General features: G+C 38.1%; 1 protein-coding gene across 7 annotated transcripts in view; it reads right to left on the bottom strand.

Moving 5' to 3' along the window:
* Nucleotides 1-16,985, bottom strand: part of Mkk4 (MAP kinase kinase 4) — an 81,021-nt gene that overhangs the window by 22,499 nt on the left and 41,537 nt on the right. For all 7 annotated transcript variants that reach the window (XR_011393134.1, XM_053789348.2, XM_053789350.2 and 4 more), the window contains 5 exons: nucleotides 12,833-12,952; nucleotides 11,744-11,863; nucleotides 11,159-11,338; nucleotides 7,619-7,845; nucleotides 4,908-5,120 (listed from right to left, as the gene is read on the bottom strand). Coding sequence is in view for 6 of the 7 variants with exons in the window: in XM_053789348.2 (XP_053645323.2) it covers nucleotides 4,949-5,120; nucleotides 7,619-7,845; nucleotides 11,159-11,338; nucleotides 11,744-11,863; nucleotides 12,833-12,952 (819 nt within the window). In the remaining variant the exon portion in view is untranslated. The remainder of the gene's footprint in view (nucleotides 1-4,907; nucleotides 5,121-7,618; nucleotides 7,846-11,158; nucleotides 11,339-11,743; nucleotides 11,864-12,832; nucleotides 12,953-16,985) is intronic.

Here is a 16,985-nt window from a genome sequence, read left to right as displayed (position 1 = left end):
GGAGCTGATCGTAAACCGGGGGTCCACTGTAGTACACTCGTTAATTACCTTAAAATATTTGTAGTCTTACTGTAGGGTGAGAGGTTAGTTTTATTTGTATGGAGTCAGGTTGGAAAGTATGGGTAGCCAGGAAGGGCAACCCTCCCAATCCCACGCACACATAATGTAAACAAACCAGACGAACGCGTCTGGTTTTTATCACTTTACATTGTGTACAAGTTGTCTCCACATTGATACAGTAGAATAAATAAAGAGAAACACTCCCATTCTCATATAACACCATTTTTAGAAGAAATGACACCCTGAGTGAAGGCATACGAAAGGAATAATTTTCTAGTTACCCCCAGTAATGTTATAGTGACACATTTTTTCTGATGTTGGACTACAAGTCGCCTGGCTACCACAAGTCCTACAAGTTGCCTGGTTACCACAAGTTGCCTGGCTACCACAAGTTGCCTGGCTACCACAAGTTGCCAGGCTACCATAAGTCTTACAAGTTGCCTGGCTACCACAAGTCCTACAAGTCACCTGGCTACCACATCTCATATCATATTTATGTTAATTTATTCTACTGTGGGGTGTATTTAGATGGATTAAGCAAAATGCCTATATTAATGTTTTATACGATATTTAATGCTCCTTAGTGATTATTATTGTGTTATTATTATTATCATTATTAATATGGCATCTTCAAGACTAATAAGATACTCTTAGTGATTTTAATGTGTACCTGCATGCCAGCACAATGTGTAAGTTTACTTAGGTACAGGTACACATACGTATAATTATCAATTATAATAATAATGTAGGTATGTAGTCTGCCTGGGCTACATACCTACTCCTACCTACATACCTACTCCTACCGAGTTTAATCGTTACTACCTTTAGATGCCATCACAAACAAATGGAGAAGTAATGAATAATTCATGCCAAGAATTGTGAACTAAAGTGTTATGTATTAACGAGAGTGACTCAATTTTTTCCCTCCGCCTGGTTACCACACCTCCTTAGTATATAAACAAAATGTTTACATGTTATGTAACATGTTTCTTATATAATTTTGAAGAAAATATAATAGATGGATTAATGAAAATGTCTATATTAACGTAAAATAAGACATTTAATGTGCCCAAGAGTGATTATTATTAGTACTATTACATAATGTTTTCCCTCCACCTGGCAACCACACCTTCATAGCATATAAACAGCATGTTTAGATGCTATGTAACATGTTTCTTATATAATTTTGAAGAAAATATCATAGATGGATTAATGAAAATGTCTATACTGATGTAAAATTAGACACTTAATGTGCCCAACAGTGATTATTATTACATAATAGAGAGATGTGCTCATGGAGAATGTAAACAAACCAGGTGGCACGCGCCGTATTAGAAAGTTTTGGTCATAATTTGAGAACGTCGTATTAGCGGAACGCCGTAAGGCAAAACGCCGAAAAGCGGGGCCCTACTGTATATGGTAAGTAAAAGAAAGGTTAAGGGAGTGGTAAGAGAGTCTAAAAGGAGAGCAGATGAGAGTGAGTCAGTGAGGTTTTTGGCAACAAATATTGCTGAAAATAAGAAAAGTTTTGATGTGGAATTAGCAAACTGAGAAAGCCCATAGAACAAATGGATTTAACAGTTAAAAAACAAAAGAGGGGAGTTATTAAATGGGGAGGTGGAGGCATTGGGAAGATGGATGGAATATTTCAAGGACTTGGTAAAATCTGATGATTTCACGCATTGACAGAAAGGTATAACAGCTAAGAGTGAGGGAAAGCTGAATAAGTGTGAAGGAGAGGTGTGTGAGGCTGTGGGTAGAATGAAATAGGGTCAAGCAACTGGGATTGATGGGATCAAGACTGAAATCTTAAAAGCAGATAGCAATATAGCTTTGAAGTGATTGGTGCTTTTGTTTAGTAAATGTATGAATAGTGGGAAGGTACTTAGGGACTGGCAGAGAGCACACACAGTTCCTCTGTATAAAGGAAATAGGGATAAAAGAGAGAGTAAGAATTCTTCTTTCAACAAACCGGCAGTATCCCACCAAGGCAGGGTGGTCCAAAACAAAAAAAGAAAAACAAAAGTTTCTCTTTTTAAATTTAGTAATTTATACAAGAGAAGGGGTTACTAGCCCCTTGCTCCCGGCATTTTAGTCGCCTCTTACAACACGCATGGCTTACGGAGAAAGAATTCTGTTCCTCTTCCCTATGGAGATAAGAGGAAATAAACAAGAACGAGAACTAGTAAGAAAATAGAAAAACCCCCAGAAGATACCAGGTTCGACTCCTGGCAAGGTTAACTAATTTTGGCAGATATTGCAAGTATATGGAATAGGTGGTAAGTTACTAACTCCTGTAAAGAGTTTTTATGAGGATAGCGAGACTCAGATTAGGGTGTGTAGAAGAGAGGGAGACTACTTCCCAGTAAAAGTAGGTCTTAGACAGGGATGTGTAATGTCACCATGGTTGTTTAACACATTTATAGATGGGTTTGTAAATGAAGTAAATGCTAGGGTGTTCGGGAGAGGGGTGGGATTAAATTATGGGGAATCAAATACAAAATGGGAATTGACACAGTTACTTTTTGTTGATGATACTGTGCTTATGGGAGATTCTAAAAAAAAATTGCAAAGGTTAGTGGATGAGTTTGGGAGTGTGTGTAAAGGTAGAAAGTTGAAAGTGAACATAGAAAAGAGTAAGGTGATGAGGGTATCAAATGATTTAGATAAAGAAAAATTGAATATAAAATTGGAGAGGAGTATGGAAGAAGTGAATGTTTTCAGATATTTGGGAGTTCAGGTTAATCACAGAAATGATGAAGAAAAAAAGGTGAGTGGTGCATTGAGGTATACGTGGAGACAAAAAACGTTATCTATGGAGGCAAAGAAGGGAATGCATGAAAGTATAATGGTACCAACACTCTTATATGAGTGTGAAGCTTGGGTTGTAAATGCTGCAGCGAGGAGATGGTTGGAGGCAATAGAGATGTCCTGTCTAAGGGCAATGTGTGGTGTAAATATTATGCAGAAAATTCGGAGTGTGGAAATTAGGAGAAAGTGTGGAGTTAATAAAAGTATTAGTCAGAGGGCTGAAGAGGGGTTGTAGAGGTGGTTTGGTCATTTAGATAGAATGGATCAAAGTAGAATGACATGGAGAGTGTATAAATTTGTAGGAGAAGGAAGGCGAGGTAGGGGTCGTCCTCGAAAAGGTTGGAGGGAGGGGGTAAAGGAGGTTTTGTGGGCAAGGGGCTTGGACTTCTAGCAAGCATACGTGAGCGTGTTAGATAGGAGTGAATGGAGACGAATGGTATTTGGGACCTGACGAGCTGTTGGAGTGTGAGCAGGGTAATATTTAGTGAAGGGATTCAAGGAAACTGGTTATTTTTATATAGCCAGACTCGAGTCCTGGAAATGAGAAGTACAATGCCTGCACTTTAAAGGAGGGGTTCAGGATATTGGCAGTTTGGAGGTAAATGTTGTGTATCTTTATATGTATATGCTTCTAAACTTGTATTCTGAGCACCTCTGCAAAAACAGTGATTATGTGTGAGTGGGTTAAAGTGTTGAATGATGATGAAAGTACAGTGGACCCCTGCTTAACGATCACCTCCCAATGCGACCAATTATGTAAGTGCGTTTGTACGTGCATGTTTGGGGGTCTGAAATGGACTAATCTACTTCACAATATTCCTTATGGGAACAAATTCGGTCAGTACTGGCACCTGAACATACTTCTGGAATGAAAAAATATCATTAACCGGGGGTCCACTGTATTTTCTTTTTGGGGATTTTCTTTCTTTTTGTGTCACCCTGCCTTGGTGGGAGACGACCAACTTGTTAAAAAAAAAAAATGTGTAGTGTGACCTAAGTGTAAGTAGAAGTAGCAAGATGTACTTGAAATCTTGCATGTTTATGAGACAGAAAAAAGACACCAGCAGTCCTACCATCATGTAAAACAATTACAGGTTTCCGTTTTACATTCACTTGGCAGGATGGTAGCCACCCAGGGAGGTACTACCGTCCTGCCAAGTGAATGTAAAACGGAAACCTGTAATTATTTTACATGATGGTAGGATTGCTGGTGTCTTTTTTCTGTCTCATAAACATGCAAGATTTCAGGTACGTCCTGCTACTTCTACTTACACTTAGGTCACACTACACATACATATACAAGCATATATATACACACCCCTTTGGGTTTTCTGCTATTTTCTTTCTAGTTCTTGTTCTTGTTAATTTTCTCTTATTTCCATGGGGAAGTGGAACAGAATTCTTCCTCCATAAGCCATGCGTGTTGTCAGAGGCGACTAAAATGCCGGGGGCAAGGGGCTAGTAACCCCTTCTCTTCTATAAATTACTAAATTTGAAATGAGAAACTTTCGTTTTTCTTATTGAGCCACCCTGCCTTGGTGGGATACGGCTGATTTGTTGAAAAAAAAAAAAGTATAACAAGGAAAGTGTAAGACAGAATTATTGTTTAAAGAATTAAGGGTAAGACAGAGAGCAGGATCACAGATGAACAAAGAAATTTTAGGAAGGGTAGGGGATGTGTAAACCAAGTGTTTACACTGAAGTATATATTTGAATAATACTTAGATAAAGCCTAACTTAAGTCCTGGAGGTGGGAAGTACAGTGCCTGTACTCTGAAGGACAGGTGGGGATATTGAAGTTAAGAGGGTCATCTGAGCTGTAATGTAAGTGTGCATGTGGCAAGATAGTCATGGAGTGAATAATGGTGAAAGGAGCTTTTATTTTTTGTGTAAGCCTACCTCGGTGGGAAACACCCAGTGTGTTCAAAAAAATCAGAAACAAAAAAGAACATTTGCTCTAGAAGAGATACTGAGCAATTAACTAGACATGCAACTTTGTAAAGTGTATAATCTAGTTACCAAACTTCAAGACTCACCAGTCAAAACTGCCGAGGAAGGTGCTATGCTGAGAGCTTCATCAGCAATTGTACGAATCGTATGTGTACATAACTCGTCCATTATTGGCCATTTTGTCCAGTATGCCACATACAAACTCTGCTACATCCATAGGATCAGCTCTAGAGCGTATAACAAAGTCATGCTCAAGAAGCTGCTTGTACTTAGGGCGAGAGCTTTCATCCTTGATGAGGCTGGTGCAGAAAAAAAAAAAAAAAAAGATAGTTGGATCAAATGAATCACCAAGAGCAGATATCCATAAAAAAGTAAAAGATATATATGTATATCACAAAAATTTCAATTTAAATCACATAAGTTGTAAGTAATATGTACAGGAGGGCCCTATGTATACAGCTCCCACTTTTCGAAGTTCCACATTCCAACTGAGCCACTGTTCATTATGTTCGGTGCCTTTATCGCATTTCTGCCACTATCGCCATTTTTTACAACAGTTACGTAGGGAAAGGACGAACAGCATCGTATTTTAAAGTATATTATTTTAAAGTATATTGCACATACTGTATATTTATTTTACTCTTTTATCTGTTTTTTTATGCCTAACTGTATTAAACACTTAATATGTGATAGTGTAAACATGTTAGTAGGTGTTTTGAATACATTCGATAATGTAAAAAACTGCTCTTTTGCACCCACTGATAATTTTCACTTATTATCTGGGGTATGAACATATGAACATGGCTGTCCATACTACTAATTAAAACCAAACACAAAATAATTTGTGCTCTATGATGATATAATGATCAAATCTCTCATGTACAAATCTAGTTGTTTACTTTATGAACTGGATAATCTACAACACTGTATAATGTATAATTCAAAGCATTTCAAATTGTTTATTATGCACAAATTTCTTCCTGTCCTGCCAAGTGAGTGTAAAACGAAAGCCTGTAATTGTTTTACATGATGGTAGGATTGCTGGTGTCCTTTTTTCTGTCTCATGAACATGCAAGATTTCAGGTACGTCTTGCTACTTCTACTTACACTTAGGTCACACTACACATACATGTACAAGCACATATATACACACCCCTCTGGGTTTTCTTCTATTTTCTTTCTAGTTCTTATTCTTGTTTATTTCCTCTTATCTCCATGGGGAAGTGGAACAGAATTCTTCCTCCGTAAGCCATGCGTGTTGTAAGAGGCGACTAAAATGCCGGGAGCAAGGGGCTAGTAACCTCTTCTCCTGTATATATTACTAAATGTGAAAGGAGAAACTTTTGTTTTTCCTTTTGGGCCACCCCGCCTCGGTGGGATACGGCCGGTGTGTTGAAAGAAAGAAAGAAATTTCTTCCTTTGGAAATTAACTTTAAAATACAAGGGAATAGAAAGCAGTAACTTATCTGAATTTCTTTAATTTGTCGATGAATTCCTTAATCTCCAGTTTTAATTGTTTTTTTCACTCGGTAGATATTTGGCTACACTTTTGAGATGACATTGTAAATACTAGTCTTGTGAAGTTCTACTGCAGTTAAATGTTAGCCCAGGGGAAGATTTGGAATATTCATGAGACAGCTGGTAAGAACCTAATTTGGAAAGTTTTTTAACCCTTTGACTGTTTCGGCCGTATATATACGTCTTACGAGCCAGTGTTTCGGACGTACTATATATACTCAATAATTCTAGCGGCTTCAAATCAAGGAGGAGAAAGCTGGTAGGCCCATATGTGAGAGAATGGGTCTGTGTGGTCAGTGTGCACTGTGTAAAAAAAATCCTGCAGTACGCACTGCATAATGAGAAAAAAAAAACTCTGACCGTGTTTTGGATTAAAATGCCAAATTTGAGGTGTATTTTCGTATAGTATTTATGGTTGTATTCTCATTTTCTTGGTCTCATTTGATAAAATGGAAAACATATTACAGAAATAGAGATGATTTTGGTTAGTTTCACGATGAAATCGGCCTTGAAATTGAGCTCAAAGTTGCGGAAATGTTTGATTTTTACCAACGCTTAAGAGTAAGCAAATCACACCACACATTCAATACATGTCAATTGGGGAATCTATATTCTTTCACTAGTGTACTGATATTATTTATACCATTTTTACAATAATGCAGCAGTCTGCATAACAGTAAATTTTCTATTTTTTGTGTGAATTAAAAATCAACATAGAAAGCAAGAGTAATATAAGAAGGGCCTGGAGAAGTGACTAATGAACAGAGGATATGATTTTTTAGTGCCAAGAATGTCTGCATTGTTTATTCTGGAACCTATTTTGAAATTGGCATCTTTTTTAATTTGCATGAAATTGGCCAAAATGCCAATTTCTGACCACTTTATTGGGTAGTTGAAATTGGTAAATGGGCAGTTTCTTGTACTCAGTTGATAGAAAAAATGGAGTTCTAAAGAAATACCTATGAGTTTGGTCGACTGGAACAATGGAATTGGCCAAAAATAGGGTTCAAAGTCTGCGAAATCACCGATGCGTATATATCGCCGAGATCGCTAACTTCACGGGAGCATAATTCTGTACGTTTTCGATCAAATTTCGTACTTTTGGTGTCATTACCATTGGGAAAAGATTCTCTATCATTTCATAAGAAAAAATAATTTTTTTTTTTCCAAAAATTTTGTGACAGAATGACAGTTTCAGAAATGGGCTTGTGACAGTCAAAGGGTTAAATATAGATTATTGAGATATGAAATGGCAAGGAATTTCACCAATGATACTCACCACGTGTTAACAAAACACACAAATTCCTCAGAAAAAGTGTTTCCATTTTCATTTGGAGAGAGGCGAGGCGGTTCTCCCTGCACCACTTGTGTCAGCTGCTCAAACACAGAGTTCCACTTAGGATATGGAAAGCTTCCTGTGGCAAGCTCCATAAGAGTGATGCCCAGTGACCAAACATCAGACCGTACATCATAGCCACGAGCTCTTGCAGGATCAATTCGTTCAGGCTGCAGGAGTATAACATTTAGATGAACTTAGAAATGCAGTTACTAACACATGTTCATGCTAGCTACAGCAATTCACTTATAGCAGAGCAAATCTTGGTTCAATAATAGCTCACTCAAAGCTGAGCTTCTTTAAGTCATGAAAAAAAGCATGCCTTTAAGTGAAGCTTCTAATATGGGCTGGTTCTGCTATTAGTGTCTTCATACTGCTCTGCTTATTGGCCTTGTACCTTCCAAATCTTCTACCAGTTTTCACGCAATTAGAAACTAGGAAAAAAATTTATGACTAATAAGACAGTTAAACTTTAAGCCCCACCTAGCACTAAGGTCATGTCTCTTACATATGGACTAATCCTTGCTTAGGCTCTCTCTCAATTATACAAAATTCTGAATGAAAGGTAGTTGAAATAGAGTGGAACCCCTACTTACAAGTTTAATCCGTTCCATGACCTTGCTCGCACCTGGATTTGTAGAACCTCTACTTACAAGTTTAATCCGTTCCATGACCTTGCTCACACCTGGATTTGTGGAACCTCTACTTACGAGTTTAATCCGTTCCATGACCTTGCTCGCACCTGGATCTGCTCGTTTGCAGAGTCAAATTTCCTCAGTTAAATTAACTGAAACTGAATTAATGCGTTCCAATGTAATTCCAGGCGCGACAAAATACTTCAATATTTCCCTAATATCAACTCTACAGCTTATTTATCTATCACAATTCATCTAATTTGACATAATAAACATTATTAATAACATAGAAGCATGATATATACACAAGAATGAATAAAGTACCTGTCATTACATAAGTGGCTATTGGTGGTGAAGGGCCATTGTTGTTGTTGGGGTTTATAGGGCCACCACAGCAGACATTCCTGCTCCTGACTACATGTGTAGAGAACCTAGGATAACCCAAAAAAGTCAGACAGAGTGACTTATAATTGCTACACTCTTAGTGCTACACTTAATTGCTGCACTCTTACTGCTACACTTAATTGCTACACTCTTACTGCTACACTTTGTCACTGACTCCTGCTTTAGTATTGTATATATCATAGAAGTGGTATGCTGGTACTGCCTGGCCAAGTCCTTAACCCTCCACCTAGTTTGTTTATCTATGATTTCCTGCTTTAATTCCATGGAAATCATCCTCTTTTTCTTCTCAGCACTGTTCTTTGCACTTGCTTTCTTAGGACCCATGGTTAGAAACAAGAAATAACTGCACAAAACGTAAGGAAAACACAAGAATTCCCTCCACCGCAGGTGGAGTGGACCAAGCGTTATGATACATACTGCCATCTTGTGATGGCATTCAGAAACTAACTTATAGTATAGGGTACAACAAGGTTGCTACCAGGGTACAACAAGGTTGTTTTCAAGGTACAAGGTCTGCCACTACTGCTTCATGATGTCTGCCACTGCTGCTTCATGTTGTCTGCCACTGCTGCTTCATGTTGTCTGCCACTGCTGCTTCATGATGTCTACAACTGCTGCTTCATGATGTCTACAACTGCTACCTCATGATGTCTGCCACTGCTGCTTCATGATGTCTGCCACCACTGCTTCATGTCTGCCATTGCTGCTTCATGTTGTCTGCAACTGCTGCTTCATGTTGTCTGCCACTGCTACCTCATGATGTTTGCCACTGCTGCTTCATGTTGTCTGCCACTGGTTTCATGTTGTCTGCCACTGCTGCTTCATGATGTCTGCCACTGGTTTCATGTTGTCTGCCACTGCTGCTTCATGTTGTCTGCCACTGGTTTCATGTTGTCTGCCACTGCTGCTTCATGATGTCTGCCACTGCTGCTTCATGATGTTTGTCACTGCTGCTTCATGATGTCTGTCACTGCTGCTTCATGATGTCTGCCACTGCTGCTTCATGATGTCTGCCACTGCTGCTTCATGTTGTCTGCAACTGCTGCTTCATGTTGTCTGCAACTGCTGCTTCATGTTGTCTGCCACTGCTACCTCATGATGTCTGCTCCTACTGTTGCTAGCGTGTTGAAGAGCTTTCCAATATGTGAAGGTTGAGGGGCAGTGCCAATCGGACAGGTATTAGACAGTGACATTATTTGTTTACTCTAGAGCATTGCCAAAGAACTGAACATTTCTGCTACTTTGAGCTCAATTTTAAGGTACCTTTTGTCGTGAAACCAATCAAAATCATATCTTATTTCTGCAGTATATCTTCCATTCTATCAAATGAGACAAAAAAAAAAGAAAATGAGAATACGACCATAAAAACCATACAAAAATACATGTATACCGCTAACTGGAGGCTAATGGCTGAGAAGTAAACTCCGTTATTTATGGTCTGATTTCTTCCATTTTTGGTGTACATTAAACCAGGCCTGGAGAGGGGTGATCACCCTTTTCCACTCTTGGTAAAGGGGTGATTACCCTTTCCCAGGCCTGGTAAAGGGTTAAGAAGCATCTTTCCATAATGCATTGCCCAAGTTTCAGTAAGATAGTACAACAAACAACTGAGATTCAATTCCCTAGATCAAGAGCAAGAGCCACTCACCAGCATCAAGGAACCTCCCTTGAGGCCCGCTTGCATCTAGAAATTTCGCTCATGTCTGGAAGTAAAAAATCGAGTGAGCGACTGCTCGTATCTGGAAAAACTCACACGTGGATGCACTTGTAAGTAGAGGTTCCACTGTACTTCATACTGTATTAGAGAGTATTTCCCAACTGATACTCAAAGCTGTCACTCTTTTCTGTTAAAATCTAATATGTAAATATTTTTATGTGTATACTTTATGTTTTTGTAGACAGCAACCGCTCAGGGAGGTACTACCGTCCTGCCAAGTGAGTGTAAAACGGAAGCCTGTAATTGTAATTGCTGGTGTCCTTTTTCTGTCTCATAAACATGCAAGATTTCAGGTATGTCTTGCTACTTCTACTTACACCTAGGCCACACTACACATATATGTACAAGCATATATATACACACCCCTCTGGGTTTTCTATTTTCTTTCTAGTTCTTGTTCTTGTTTATTTCCTCTTATCTCCATGGGGAAGTGGAACAGAATTCTTCCTCTGTAAGCCATCAGTGTTGTAAGAGGCGACTAAAATGCTGGGGGCAAGGGGCTAGTAACCCCTTCTCTTGTATAAATTACTAAATTTAAAAAGAGAAACTTTCGTTTTTCTTTTGGGGCTACCCTGCCTTGGTGGGATACAGCCAGTTTATTAACCCCGCCTTGGTGGGATACAGCCAGTTTATTAAAAAAAAAAAAAAAACTTTGTTTTATATTCACTGGTAGCTGGTGTATACAATGAACTTCAGCACGATCTATCCGGGGGATCTTTTACTTACCGCCATGTATGGCCTGCATCCAGCATCCCTTGTTTTGGCAATGGAATCAACAAGTTGACCAGATATGCCAAAATCACATAATTTTATGTTGCCACGCTTGTCCAGTAAAATATTTGAAGGTTTTACATCTCTATGTATGATTTTCAATTTTTCCTTCAAGTAGTTCAGAGCTGTTAGTGTCTGAAAATAAAACAACAATAACAGTTACAATTGTAAATTAATGTGATCATTATATACCAGATTAATTCTAGTGTACAGAAAGATTTATACTTGCAATTTTCTATATGCACATTATATGAAAAAGAGATGTTGTGCACACTATACAATTTCACTTCAAACTTGCATATTATCTCTCTGCCTGTACAAAATCACAATTTACAAAAGAATTATACTGTACATTAAAAAAATTCTAAGAGTATGTTAACTCAACATTATTACAGGTACAATATAATCTTATTTTATATAGTGTAGTAGTAAGTGTGATCATACAGGTGAGCAGCCCCAGGTGTACTATTGTGATGACCACTGATCATCATGACATACATAGCCCTTGATGGATAGACACTCTTATTACAAGGTACTTACTGCAACTGTTATCTTGCCAAGCATGTTTTCTGGTAGTCTCTCATGCATTCGTTCATATATAAATTTGTAAAACTTATCCAAGGATGTGTCCATCAGTTCCATGCATATCCAACAATCCCCCTGTAAAAAAAATTTATTACTGTTTGAGTCAAGCTTAACTGGAAAAAAAAAAAAAAAAAAAAAGCATATTCATACTGTACACAGCTAGACTGCCTAGCTGTGATTATACTTTTTTTTGTAGTTAACAAAACAGATATATATTTGGTGTCACACATTTAGCATTTGTATAGTACAGAAAAAAGTTATGCTCAGAGTATTTCATCTTAAGTGATTCTATTTACAAGAGAACTATTCTTGAGCTGTGTCAGCTTCAGTGTGCATAATTAAAGAGCACAGTTTAGCTCTTGTAGTTATTGACTGAACTGGAATTTGCGAGAGTGGCATCCATCAAGTACAAAGAATCTTTGAGCCTATACAAAGTAGATCTTTCAGTAAGTCATATCATGTACTTAGAAAAATGGTTACTTTTTCTGGACCTCACATATATGACCACCTGAAAGGCTTAAAAAAAAAAATCTCAATTTTCAATTGGATACTTCCTAAGATATGGAGAGTTTGCTTTGTACAGCTATGTGGAATTCTATTCAAGCCCTAGCTATTGCTGCCCATGGCCCACAGGACCACATGATACATTTGGAACTAATGCCTTTATTGTGTATACAAACACAACCAGATGATACTCTAATGTAAGGTAGAATAAACTAGCCTGGTTTATAACAGGGGTAACAGGTGTAAGGTGACTTGCCCATTGTCTCCACCTGTCTAGTCCAGGACTGAACCTAGATCCTTCGTTTATGAGCCAAAAAAAAAAAAAATACAACTGATCTATGAGCCATTATTTGTTACTGGTTTATGGGATCACTACCCCTGTGACCTGATCTCAGACCAGGCCTCCTAAATTAGAAAAGAAGAAACAGCATTACAGGAATAACTCTAAGAAATAGGAAAGTGAAGCTAAATATATATTGAAAGTAAGAGATTTGCAAGATAAACACAGCTTAATTCAAGTCTTCCAATACTATTGCTTACCTCCTTAAATATGGCACCATAAAATTGTACAATACATGGACAGTCATTGCTTCTCATGACCACTTCAAGATCCATCAGCAACTGTTTCTGTTCTCTCTCATCCACTGTTGAACGAATCCGCTGCAGAGATCAAGATATGAGAATCAACCACTCCACTCTTTTGCTGTATAATGATTAAGAGTGCACAATAAATAGAAACAAAAGAATACTATGCTGTATGCAACTAGAGAATTACACAACAGAAAACTGTGTAACATAATTCTGAATAATTCGCCATGGGGAAATAAAAAAGAATCCTTCCTCCATGTCTTAAGAGGTGACTAAAATGTTGCAAGCAAGGGGCTAGTAACCCCATCTATATAAATTATAATATGTAAAAAGAAAAATTTTCATTTTTCTTTTTAGGTCAACCTGCCTTGACGGGTGATGGCCAGTACATTAAAAAAAATTCTGAATGACTAAAAATAAAAGCAAAGACCATCCCATCAAAAAAGTTTTTACTGTTTTGAACAATAACCTCACATGCTTGGCAAGACTAATTAAAGTCTAGATTATTATTTTTTTTTTTTTAGTTTTTGTTTAATCAAGATATTCCTTTTACTATATGAGAATTTGAGATGCTCTTATATTACTCTTACCTTCTATTTTGAATTCATATTCACACAAAAACAGAAGACTTTCTCTATTTCCTGCATAATAAAATATAACCAGGAATGACTGGTCATGGTTTATGGTATAACAATAATTGAATCAAACCTACTAAAACCCTCATAAAATAGACCAGGAGGGTGTAGGGAAGCCTTACCTATAGTCAGGAAAATCTGCAAAAACTTTAATATTTCCACTACTTTGAGCCCAGTTTCAAGCTACTTCTGGTCCTAAAACCAACCAAAATAATTTCTGTCTTAATAGTAGAGGTGTGTGCAAATTAATCAGGACAGGAGTAAATTTTCTTAATAGTAGAGGTGTGTGCAAATTAATCAGGACAGGAGTAAATTTTGTGATTATTCTATAATATGTCTTAGTCTCTGGGTTAATTAATGTAGCTTGGGTTCTTTTCTTTTCAGAAGAGTTTACTACCAACATCTGGCAACTATCCAGCTGTGATGTTACCCTGCAACTCTTGTCAGTGCTACAACAGTTGTTGTTCTGAAAGGTTATTCCTGCAACCATTCACCAAATTCTCCCCTTCATGATTACTGCTGATATTCATGATGGATGTTACACCTGAAGTGTGCAAGTATTGTAGCTCTTAGAAAACATGCTGATTTGAGTATCAGACCGATTGCTGAAAATTTGAGCCTAGCAAAGTCAAATGTTGGTCAGATTCTGAAGAGAGCTGATGACACTGGTGATTGTGGAGTCTGTAGGGGAAGATGTGGAAGAAAACAGAAAGTTATTATAAGAAATAGTGTGAAGGATCCCAAGAAAACCAACAAAGATCTACAAAGATATTTGGCTTCAGTTATCATCAATGTTGATTCTTCAACTGTTCAATGAAGGCATCTTGAAACAGGCAGAACGCAGGCTCCTTGAAACTGGCAGAACTGTCAGAAAGGCAGTAAAGAATCGATTATCAATGGCTGCTATGAATAAAAAATGGCTGCACTGGGCACTTGATCATACGAATGGACAACAGATGAATGGAGAAAAATCATATTTTCAGATGAGGTACACTTTGAATTACATGGGTACAGATCAGTGGTAATAAAATAGAACAAAGGCAAACCTCTTCAGAACGAACACATTCAACAGCCACCAAAACACCACCTATGATGATATTTTGGGGTAGTTTTACTGTTAAAGGCCCTGGACCGCTCGTTATTTTGAAGGAACGATGAACAATGCCAAATACAAGGCAATCCTGGCAACTCATTTGCTTCCCATTGTGGATATGACAGAGAAGGCATTTTCCAGCAAGATCTTGCTCCATGTCACACTTCCAGAAAAATGATAACTTCAAAGAGAATGAATGGGCTAAGCATTCTAAATTGGCCTGGAAACTCTCATGACCTCAACCCAATTGAGAATCTATGGACAATAACCAATCACAAGATTGCAAAACAGGACTGTTCAACTGTGGAGAAGCTAATTGTTGCTGTTATTAGGACCTGGCACCACGATGAAGAACCTGCCAAAATGTGTTCAACATTGGTCAATTCTATGCCAAAGTGTGCAGCAATGCTTATAAAAGCAAAGGGTAGTCATATCTCTTATTAAATAAATTATCTGCCATATTATTACCTCCATGGGGAAGTGGAACAGAATTCTTCCTCCCTAAGCCATGCGTGTTGTAAGAGGCGACTAAAATGCCGGGAGCAAGGGGCTAGTAACCCCTTCTCCTGTACATATTACTAAATGTAAAAGGAGAAACTTTCGTTTTTCCTCTTGGGCCACCCCGATTCGGTGGGATACAGCAGGTGTGTTGAAAGAAAGAAAAGATTATTGCCGTGTATTTTTCAAATAAACATTAATTATCAAAATGTCTTATTTCATCACTATCCCAATTATCATATAATACTGTTTCTTGGTATTATCATACAATACCAAGAAACAGTCTATAAAACCATAAAAACCATGTTAGAAAACAACTCAAATTTGCTATTTTAATTCAAACACACGGTAAGTACAGTGGACCCCCGACTAACGATGAGCTCCCAACTCGACCAATTATGTAAGTGTATTTTTGTAAGTGCTTTTGTAGGTGTATTTTTGGGGGTCTGAAATGGACTAATCTAATTCACAATATTCCTTATGAGAACAAATTCGGTCTATAACGGCACCCGAACAGATTTCTGGATTGAAATAATATCGTTAGTCAGGGGTCCACTGTATTTTGCTTTTCTCATCATTCACCATGTGGGGCAGGATTTTTTTTTTATGTTATACACACTCACCATGCAGACCCATTCTCTCCTATCTTTTCCAAAATTTACTGTTCATAGCTTATCTGAGTGAGATGAGTTCAAGATGTAGAACTACGTGGGGGACCATGGTCCCAATGACAAAGTTCTATGTGACAGCCACTGAAAGGGTTCAAATAATATGTTGGAAAGAGGTGTGGGATTAAAAGATGTTGGATCTAATACACAGTGGGAGTTGTCACAATTGCTCTTGTTGATGACAGTTCTTTTAGGAGATTATGAAGACAAGTTACAAAGATTACTGGATGAATTTGGGAGGATACGTAAAAGTAGGAAATTAAAAATGAACGTAGAAAAAAGCAAGGTGATTAGGGTAACAAAAAGTCTAGGCAATGGTAAGTTGAATATCAGATTTGAGAGAGGAGTATGGAGGAAGTGGATGTATTGAGATATCTGGGAGTAAACATGTCAGCAGATGGGTCTATAGATGAGATTAGCCACAGAATAGATGATAGGTGATGCATTGAGGAATCTGAGGAAAGTTTATCTTTGGAGGCAAAAAGTCAAATGTACCATAGTGGTACAAACACTGTTCTATGGGTGTGAGGTATGGGTTTTGATTTTTCAGTGAGTCAGTGGCTAGAGACAGTGGCAATGTCATGCCTGAGAGCAATGTGCGGTGTGAATATTATGCAGAGGATTCAGGGTGCAGAAATTAGAAGATGGTGTGGGGTCACCAATGGTATAATTCAGAGGGTTGAGGAGGAGGTTGCTGAGGTGGTCTGGGCATGCAGAGAGGATGGAAAGTGATAGGGTGACAGAGTATTCAAATCTGAGGTGGAAGGTAAGAAGATTAGGGAGTTGTTCCAGGAATGACTGGAGACATAGCGGTAGAGGACGCTTTGAGTTTTAGGGGCTTGAGCATCCAGCAGGCCTGCATGAGCCTGTTTGATAGAAGTGAAGATGTGTGGCTATTAATGGATGTACTGCTGGAGTGCAAGCAGGTAACATTTATGAAGAGATTAAAGGAAACAGCCTAGCTAGTAGGTGGGAAGGGTAGTACCTGCACTCCTAAAGAAGAGGATGGGGATGCTGCAGTTTGGAGGGTCATATGTACTGAGATGTCAGCACACTTCTGGCAAGACTGTGATTGAATGAATGATGGTGAAAGTGTGTGTCTGTTTTGAGTCACCCTACCTTGGTAAGTAATAGACACCACACACATTATTCCTCATTACCATGACTTAACATATTATTCCTCAACACCATGACCCAACATGCTCCTCATA

The sequence above is a fragment of the Cherax quadricarinatus genome, chromosome 44, assembly GCF_038502225.1.
Source record: "Cherax quadricarinatus isolate ZL_2023a chromosome 44, ASM3850222v1, whole genome shotgun sequence".
Classification (NCBI taxonomy): domain Eukaryota; kingdom Metazoa; phylum Arthropoda; class Malacostraca; order Decapoda; family Parastacidae; genus Cherax; species Cherax quadricarinatus.
Note: the sequence above shows the minus strand (reverse complement) of the source record. Positions and strands in the feature narration are given on the sequence as shown.